Source organism: Musa acuminata, chromosome BXJ1-11, assembly GCF_036884655.1.
Source record: "Musa acuminata AAA Group cultivar baxijiao chromosome BXJ1-11, Cavendish_Baxijiao_AAA, whole genome shotgun sequence".
NCBI classification, from domain to species: Eukaryota; Viridiplantae; Streptophyta; class Magnoliopsida; order Zingiberales; family Musaceae; genus Musa; species Musa acuminata.
In genome coordinates this window covers 27,200,356-27,210,166 of record NC_088337.1, presented here as the reverse complement: position 1 = coordinate 27,210,166, position 9,811 = coordinate 27,200,356, and the positions used below count along the sequence as shown (strand labels likewise).

The window sequence follows — 9,811 nt, the reverse complement described above, 5'->3', positions numbered from 1 at the left end:
GAATCAAAACATATAAAACCCTTCATTTTTATGCTAGTTGATAATATTTCTAAAGAAGGTTACAGAGAACTTTAACAAACATATGCTGTAAGTATGTATGAAACTATTATAATTAAATCGATTTAACTTATGGAACCCATTCGATGTGAATGACGAGTGGGTATCTATTTGAAAAAATGTTCAATAGAAGGGGTTTTCTCAATAATTCACCCATAATTTTATTATTCAAAGTCGAAAATTGTTATAAAAAATAATTATATAAGTTTATATTTACGTATATGCTAAAATTAAGTTTAGGAGTATATAAATTAAATTATGCCATATTAGATAATTTTGATCAAATATTCATTATTTCCTATTTCACGACATAGTAACGTGCGGAAATCGAGCACGAGACGTGAAACACGTTCGACACAGCCTTGCGAATCTGGATTCCATGAACCGCTCCAACCCGACATGTCGTACCCGAGACACGAGTCTCTTCACGGACCAGGGCTATATGGTAATTTAGAATATCCACTATATGAGACCACCAAGACGCCTTCTCCCCGAGCTCTCAAATCTCCTCCAGGCAACCTTCGCCCCAAAAGCGCTTCTCCGCGCCGAGGCACCAATATATCAACTGTGTTCGAGTCGAAGCTCGAATCTGCCATCGACTGTATTCAGGAGGTGGAGGAATCCCTTTGATTTGGCTCCCTTTTTCTTTTATCCACTCAGATTATGATTAGGTTTCGGTTGTGGTTCAGGGGAAACCCTAGGGTTTTCCCTGTCGGCTTGTCGATCCTCTTCTTTTTCTTGCTTGCTTTCCTTTCTCTTTTCTCTAATTCTTACCTCCTCCTTCCCGCCCTCTGCCCTTTTCATCTGATTGCTTGGTATGAGCTTGAGATTGTGACTCAGCTTGCATTGACCACTTTTGTGACGACTTCTTAGGTTCAGCGTGATTGGATTGTGAACGATGGAGAACGATGTTCCGCTGCAGGTAACCAGCTGATTATTAACTTTGTTTTTGCTATGTATTTTAATTTTGCATCTCCTTCTTCTTTGACGGGTTCTTATGTCATTATATGCTCAAGTTTTATTTGTGAATCTTGTGAACAGGAATTTTAGATATAACAGTGACAAAGAGCTACATGACAGTGATGGCAAAGCTATTTCGACTTTTGGACGTGATTCGTGTACTTTTTGTACAATAATTGTTCGTTTGGTTCAGTCATGATATGGGTGTCATTATCTCTGACTGTGAGATATTAAAAAGAAACTGTTTTTTGTTAATTGGTAGTACCACGACATCCTCAAGCATGCCTTGGTGGGTTTCTTGTGACTAATTTGCACTCAGAGAGGTGAGGGATGGAGTTAAACTATATAAAATGGATTTATGACAGTCCAAAAGTATGATTTTTCTATTCCTCGGTTGACTTTTATGAATATCTAAGTATGATCCGCCACATGTGAAATTGGTTGCTGGATAGATGACCTGGTGATGAAATTAAATGATAGTTATTAAGGGGAGGGCTATTGTTTGGAATTTGCTTTGTATTATAGGTAGATAGGTCCTTCTGCAATGGTGTAAAATATATATCCTTACCAGCCACATAAATCTCTTCCGCAAATCGTGACCCTGACTGTTTATGTTAAAAACAGTGTGTTTTGTTGGTGAATAAGTAGAAATCAAAACTATTGTACTGTGAGATGAGCATGCAAACTTTAAATGTATCCAAAGTTATCAATATGTACTGGAGTAGGATGGAGAAACAGCGCATTCTAGAAAAGGAATGGCACACGTAGAACTAGTTACGAGTTTGACATGCTCATGGAAGAGAACCTTTGTAAGATGTCAGTGCTATTCCTGGAGTAGAATTTGGCCTGATCAGAAAGACTTTATAGCAATTATCATCTTTCGTTAGATATTTGATGCCAGTGATTTCAATAGGCGCTTGGGCGAGGCGAGGCCCGAGCGCCTCGCTTCATGTCCAGGCGGCACGCTTCAAAGAGGCGTCGCCTGGGCGCTCACCCGAAGCGCTCGACGCTTGGGCTCGGGCGAGCGCCCGGGTTAAACCAGGCGACCCTAGTGCTTTATTTGGTTCAATCGAACCAACTAAAGTACCAATATCAGCCTCCCAGCATCCCTCTCGCGACTTCCCCAACCCTAACCTTGCTCGCGATTTTGCTGCCGACATTTCCTCTCCGTTGTCGTTGCTCTCCGCTGCCACTGCCATTGTCGTTGCTCACCGCTGCCACTGTCGTTGCTCGCCGCTCCCGTTGTTGTTGTTTGCTGCTACCGCTGTTGCTGCTCTCAGTCAGCAGCATCGGTCTTACTCTTACGTTGCACTCTCGTTACCGTTGCCGCTGCCACTATCGTTGCTCGCTGTTGTTGTCGCTGCTTGCCAGTGTTGTTGCTTCCCGCTACCACTGCTCGTCGCTCGTCGCCGCTGTCTTACTCTTACTCACATCGACTCAATAGTATACTGTTAACAGTATATTAACAGTATACTAGTAATAGTATTTTTTATTTATTAGATTAATAATATATTATTTTAATTTTAATACTGCTATTTTTATTTATTTGAAATTATTGTTACTGATTTGAATTTTAAGATTTTTTGTTAATGTGATATTGTGATTTTGCAAGATTTTCTTAATTTAATATCATATTTTTATTTAAATAATTATATTTATTAATTATATTATATTTTTTATATTTTAGAATCTCGTTTCGTTCGGGCGAGCGTCTAGCGCCTCGGGTGTTTTTTGACCTTGGTGTCTTTTGACGCTTAGAGCTTTTTAAATCACTGATTTGGCATAAATAGCATTGACTATTGTTGGAGCTATTAATTTTTTAAGGAACTTATTCTGGAAAAAAAATGAATGTTTGCTGTTTGTGGAGTATAATCTAATGACGCTTTTCATTGCAATACATTTTAGAGTAATTCCATGAGATTGAGCACTCATTACCTTTAGCACATGATATGCTGACCAATGCCTATTTCTGGTCCAGGAGATCATGTTGGAATTTCGTGCAGGTAAGATGGTCCTCGATGGTACAAGGGTGGTACCAGATACCAGGAAAGGGCTTGTTCGTATAGGAAGGGTATGCCTTGTTCTTGAACCAGTTATTTAAGCAATTTTGTTTGAGATCCAACTATATGAGGTTACACTATATGTTTTCATCTTTATCTTTCCTAAAGTCAATTTGTAATTTTTTGTGAAATTTCATCATTAGAGTGAGGAGGGATTAGTTCACTTCCAGTGGATTGATCGAACCCAGAACGTCGTTGAAGATGTATCCTTCTGAAACACATAGCAAGACATTTTAACAGCTACTCAATTGTTGATTACATAATGCGCATAATATAATTACATCTCTGGTTTTCTTTTTTTAGTAGCATCTGTTTGACATTTTAGCCGTGTCTTTTCAGTTTCCTTTTTGAACAGGCTATGCTGGGATTCCTCTGGCCTCCTTTGTGTTAATTACTTTTTTTTTTTTTCTGGTAATGGTTGTTTTTAATGTGCTAGCTGTCTCCTGTTGATTCTATCCTTTCGTGATTGACTAGAATTTGCATAGGTGTTATCTAGCTTTCTGTTTGGTTAGCTGCTGGCTTTTATCATCTCTTCATGTTCCACTTTCTAAAGAACTTTTTGAGCATTGCTGTCATAGATTTTCTTGACCAGATAACAGGATCAGATCATCTTCCCAGATGAAGCTGTTTTTGAGAAGGTTCTTATTTCATGCCACCTAGTAATGCCTTTTGGTTTTATTTTTGCGGGACCTAAATGATTCCCCTGGGTATCAATGTCTTTCAGGTGTCTCAATCCTCTGAAAGGGTGTATATTTTGAAGTTTAGACATGATAATAGGAAGAGCTTCTTTTGGATGCAGGTTAGCTGACTTGAATACTGTGAGCATTTGAGAATTTCTTTTATCATTTACATCAAGCCTTTGGATTTTCATCCAAGGTTTCAAGTACTAGTCTGATACTGGTTTTGGCAACTGGTTTGTACCTGTACAGCGGGTGATATCGACCTGTACTCACCGCTATTACTAAAAAAATTAAAGAAAATAAATACCAATTAGTACCGGCCTACACGAAACCTTGTTCTGAACTATTTTGTACCAATGAATCTTAGGAGCCAAGAGCTGATGAGGACTCACAAATATTCACCTCCGTCAATTGCTACATTAACCAACCTTTAGGTATGTCAAAATCCTTGAGGCACACGTTTGTGATGTTTTGTTTTTCTGATTTATTGTTTTCTAAAGTATGACTCTTTATCAGATCTAATGGGAGAAGATGAGGCTGAAGCTTCAGTTCCACCTCAGATGTCTGACATGTCTGACAATACAGTGGAGGATGATTTTTCATCCAGGTGTGCATACATTTAGTATCATTCTGATGCATAATTATGTAGTCAACTACTTTTAACATACTTTGTCTGTAGAAAAATTTAATATCCTCTGCTTTATTTTTTTGTGTAAAACAATTTTCTTTCATAGTAATTTCTGTGATTACTGTTACTATTTAATGTGAGCTAGAAAATCATTATTATTTTATGTTGAAGGGATAGCAGCAAATAGGACAAATTGGGGTTCAAAGTCATTTAATAACTAAAAGTAGATGCTTCCAACACAAATTAGTACCTAACAAATTTTGAAATATCTGATTACAGGAGTAGGGGATAAACCTCAATACTATATATAGCGTAGTAAAAAGCAGTTGAAATCAAAGTTCTAGATTTTGGGCCCATCCACTTGGTATCATTCTGCAAAACTGGTTCCTATTTGTTTGTTTGTTTCTTTTCTTGTAGGAATTATTGCATGTAAACTCTAATTGCGGTTGGACATTCTGCAAATTTTTACATCATATGTGCCCCTAAAAACATTGAACACCGCTGACAAGGTACATCTGGGTATTTTCTATGTTATGTGCTTAGATGTTTTTCTATCAATTTTGCAATAGTAATATGAAACTAATTTTTTTAATATATATATATATATATATATATATGTATATATGTATGTATATATGTATATATACATACATATATATACATGTGTGTATATGTACATTTTATGTGATTACCCCTTTAGTTTCAAAAAGCATTTTATGTTTCCATGAGAAAGAACTGTGGTATTAAGGGTAGTCCATAAAAGGCAATCATCGCCTTTGGCATGATCGTTGACTAGCCGAGATACTAATTGATTACCATCTTTAATCTTGCCACGCCGAATGGATTTTTTAATTGCTCATGCATAAGTGGAGCATTGTAAAATTGTTATTTGTTGATGGCTTGATAGCTTCCTTTTGAAGACTCCTTTGGGATCTTTTCATGTGTAAGTGAGATCCTTTCAATTAATTCACTGTCAATTGCCTTACAATTTCAAACTTATCATGTCCTGATAATTCAAGTAATTTATTTGTTTTAATTAATTATTGGCACTATAAACTTTTTTTTCCTTCGTCTTTGGCTAGCTGGCGTAGTAACTGCGGTAGACTTGTGAAAATTTGTCTCTTCATTTTTTCACAACTGTCTCCTTTATGGCTCAACGTGCTTCTCAATTGGTTGAACAGAAGTAAAGGTTGACCTTCTTTCTTGTTGTATTGCTGGGCAATGGTTGGTGTATAAAAACTGAAAGTTACATCCAAATCACCAATCAGAACAGAGATGGTTACACATAGATGATTGTTAGGAACTGTAGTGGTTGATAAGTCACTGTTTCCTTCTTTGGAACTTGATAATATATAATTTAGTTCTTGGATAAACTGATCAGTTGTCTCTTCCTGTAATTCACTTTTGCACAGGGATGAAAATAGAGAATTCGAGGTTCTGATGAAGTCATAACACAGAACTGAGGCATGAAACATGAGGCCATATAAGTTAGTTAATAGAGGTCTGTTCAACTACCATAACAATACATTAGTGAATATGGAGGAGGATGCAATTACCTTTTCCCACCTTATCTGGCTGTTAGACAATTCTAGCAATTTGCAATGGAGTAGACCCATAATATGATTTTGCACATTTGTTGAACCACTTGGCATACCTGTGGTAGGTCTTAATTTATAGTTCTCCGCATTATGATGCATTTAAAGATAGGAATCTTGGGGATCTTATCCTTCTATTGTAGATAACATTTAATTTATATGCTTATGGTTTTTGATAATTTTGGTTGGTTATAATGCTGATTGGAGAAAGAGCAAGTGATTTAAGGTACTTATACAACTTACTGTAGGACCTTGGGCATTTCCCTTGAGCTGTTTGTTGGCATGAGTTGTGATGGTAGAGAGAAGGGAAAGGTCAACCTTTGCATGAGCTCAAACTGAAATGTAATGTCAGAGGTAAAATAGACAGGGGGAGGTCATAACAGATTGAGGGAACGTTTAAGTCCAAATCTCATACATGATGGAATTCATGTTCATTAAGTTGGAAATAACATGTGATCATCTGTAGGGTAGTTGACTAACAAGTCTTACCAACATGTGGGATTTGGTAAAGAAATTCTGTTTATGTGCCTGTCTTGTCACTTGCGTATTCCATTGGATGCCGTGTATTTTGTTGTTCTGCTGCTCATACTGCTGTCTAGTAAGTGAATGTGTATTTGTTTGGATCATATTATATTGGAATTCTCAAACCAAGTCCATTTGGAATCATGCTTAATTAGCATAAAATAAATACTTCACTTATTATATTTGCTTGTACTTAATATCTTCATAAACTCATTCCCTTATTTTAAAAGATGTTCATGATCTAACTTATTTGACAATAAAAAGAATTTTCACTCCAGTGGAGTAGAGGTAAAAGTTGACCCACTTGTTTTAGTTTCTCCTTGAGATAGAATGTAACTCTTCCAAAAGACCTTTTTTCCCTTCAGTATATCCTACAAATATATCCCAGTGTTTAAGTTTTAGTATTTTGATTCTTAATATTCAAACAATTTTAAGCAAATTAGCGCAAGGAAAAAAATAACAATGCACATTAATTTATTTAAGTTTTCATTATTCTGAAACATGTTTGATTGAAGAAGCAAGTTTTGCTCTCTAAATTGTACTAAGTGGAGCTTTTTTTTTTTTTTTTGAATTTCTCACTTAAAAAGTCATTCATAACTTTACACAACCAGAGGCCAATTAGTTGCGCTAGCATCTACACATTCTTTACAATATCATGTCTTCTAGTAGTTCCAACTTTCTATTTAAGCCTCTTTCTGGGTCATTGATGTTTTTCTTTTATCATGTATGTTTAGAGCTGGAAACCTGGTTGATCAAAACATAGCTGGTGAATTAGGTGGAGAAGTAACCTCCTCTGCCAGACCTGTGCAGTTGGCAGACCTGCAGAGGATTTTAAGAAGCATTCAGCCAGCAGGTATCATTAAGTGTTTAAGTTCTAGTTGAGGAATCTTAATGGGGACCAGACCCTTTAGCTTTTCTGCCTTGTTATTATAACTTATTGTCCTTTGTTTGTGTTCTAGATGCTATTGAAGATCCTGATGCAGGTAAATTTTAATCATGGTTCAATGTTTATTTTGTACAGTTACTTTCTGTAATGCTGCTAAAATCATGAATTTTAGGGTTGGGATTGGGTGACATTTTAAAGCCCGATTTGGTCTTGCCTCTAATAGAAACATTGCCAATTGAACAACAGTTGGCACAATACTTGCCTGAGGTACATGCTAATAACTACAATATGTAAAAGTAGTGCTTTCTTGCCTGTTGCACTCCATGATACTTTTATTATTATTAGGGTTCCTGGAGTCCTGCTGATCTCATGGAACTGTTGCAGAGTCCACAATTCCGTCAACAAGTAGACACATTTACTCATGTAAGAAATTGCCTCCATTTGGAAAATATGACTTTTGCCTAGTTTCAAAAAACGTTGCACTTTTGAATGTCAAACAGGTGCTTCGAACAGGACAGATAGATCTGTCGCAGTTTGGAATCAACCCGAGTAAATGTAAGTTTCTTTGTTCAACTTGATGACCATTCTTCTGCTTGGAGATTATGTTCCCTGTTGCCTTTATCGATCAAGCTCTTGTGTGCCTCACTTGTTGGAAATGTTAATTCTTTTGATCTTGTGCATAAATCAAGTGTCTTTTAGATTTTCTGTTCTTACTAAATTTATGGTAATAGAAATTTGCACACTGAAAATATACTTCAACATGGTTATGAAACATCACTGCATGTTGCTGCAAGTATATAGTTGCGCTGGTGCAATATTACTTGGCCTGGCCTTTTCAGTGCATTATTGTTTGCTGCGAAACCTTCTGTTCTGAAGTGACCAAGCTAATCAGCAACCTTTCAGCACATACAATAGTCTTGATGATGAGAAAATAAAACCATGAAGTGCACTCAGCATCTGCACCTTCAACTTGTAACCCGAATAGCTAAAATCATGTTGGTAGTCCATTTAGATAAGATTTCTATTATGATTTGCTTTGTTTTTGTTGTTGTTGCGATGCTTGAAGTGAAAGCTGAAGTTAAAAGGTTTTGCAGACAAATTCACCGTCCTGTCTTTCCTCGAGGCTCTCGAAGACTCGGTGGCAAAATCATCGGAGGCTGCAGGGTCCAACTCGGCGCAAGATGAGAGCAAGGATTCCCAGTCGCAAAGGTGTGGTAGAGGTGACGCCATGGACGAAAGCTGACAGCACCAGTTGCTGGTGATGGGCAACATGTTTCTTATGTTTAGCTAGAATCTGGGCAATTTTGCTTTGTTTAAGTGGGAAATGCATGTGAAAATTGGATTGTTCATGATGATTGTAACATTTTTCTTTAAAAAAAACATTGATTTAGTTGCATTCAACAATAAACTGTCATTTATAAAGCATTTTATATTATGCATGCCAATGAGCTTGTAAATATTGATCCTTGTGCAGTTGTCCAAAGTAAGAAGCGAATGGAGATGGAAGTAAGCTGCAGCATACACAAAAACAACATCCGACGTAGGCGATCTCGTAAGCCTTCCATACAGTTACAGGATGGCAATATCCATAGACGCCCAACTGTTTCGAGTATTTTTCGTCCACAGCAAACAAATTAAAATTGGTTTGATCATTGAAAGGGGTTTGTCAAATATACTTCTAATGAAGTCTTGAAATTGAAATGTGACCTTTGTGCCTTTTGACAGAAGGAAGATACGAGTGCTTTATATATTACAACATCAATCTTATATGTACATTAAAATTTATGTTGAACTCTCTTTCCACACGATAAAACTAGATTAATTTGACTGCATATCGGATGCGTCATGAGCATCTCTACCTCACGAGAACATCTTGACAAAAGGATGCCTCACCAGATTGGGCTTTCACAATATTATAGGCAAAACGAATAAACCTCACAAGAACATCTCGACAAAGAGATTCCTCACCGGATTGGGCATGAATGCTCGATCTCACCAGATTGGGCATAGAAAGTGCGACCTCACCGGATCAAGCAAAAAATATTTACCTTCAATTACCAAAAAAAGAAAAGAAAAAAAGAAAAGGCTAAAACCCAAACCAACTTGATGCAATTTACCGATCCAAATCAATCAGTGCACAAATTAAAGGAAAAATTAAAAATAACCAGCCTAGATTTAAGGAACAGTATTTTTTTTCTTTAAAAAGTTAAAACTTTCCTACCAGAAGTCACTTTTACAATATCAATCATAATAATAATAACAATAATAATAAAATTATAAGTCTCGATTATTTCATATTAACTATATGAGTTTTTTTTATGTTATTAAATTTTTTTTAAGTAAAAATAAATTGATTAAGTGTGAAGTTTATACAAATAACTTTTTCTATCACTAAAGCTTGATATCTCATTCAGTAGTTTAGG

The 9,811-nt window shown here is 36.4% G+C and overlaps 1 protein-coding gene across 1 annotated transcript; it reads left to right on the top strand.

Moving 5' to 3' along the window:
- Positions 1 to 518: 518 nt before the first annotated feature.
- Positions 519 to 8,833, top strand: LOC135597437 (26S proteasome regulatory subunit RPN13-like). The gene is made up of 14 exons (XM_065090380.1): positions 519 to 669; positions 931 to 979; positions 2,996 to 3,088; positions 3,221 to 3,280; positions 3,677 to 3,715; positions 3,802 to 3,876; positions 4,125 to 4,191; positions 4,274 to 4,364; positions 7,237 to 7,355; positions 7,462 to 7,485; positions 7,561 to 7,655; positions 7,734 to 7,811; positions 7,889 to 7,943; positions 8,483 to 8,833. Exons 2-14 carry the CDS (start codon positions 956 to 958, stop codon positions 8,629 to 8,631), a joined length of 969 nt encoding a protein of 322 aa, XP_064946452.1. The 5' UTR covers positions 519 to 669; positions 931 to 955; the 3' UTR covers positions 8,632 to 8,833.
- Positions 8,834 to 9,811: the final 978 nt, after the last annotated feature.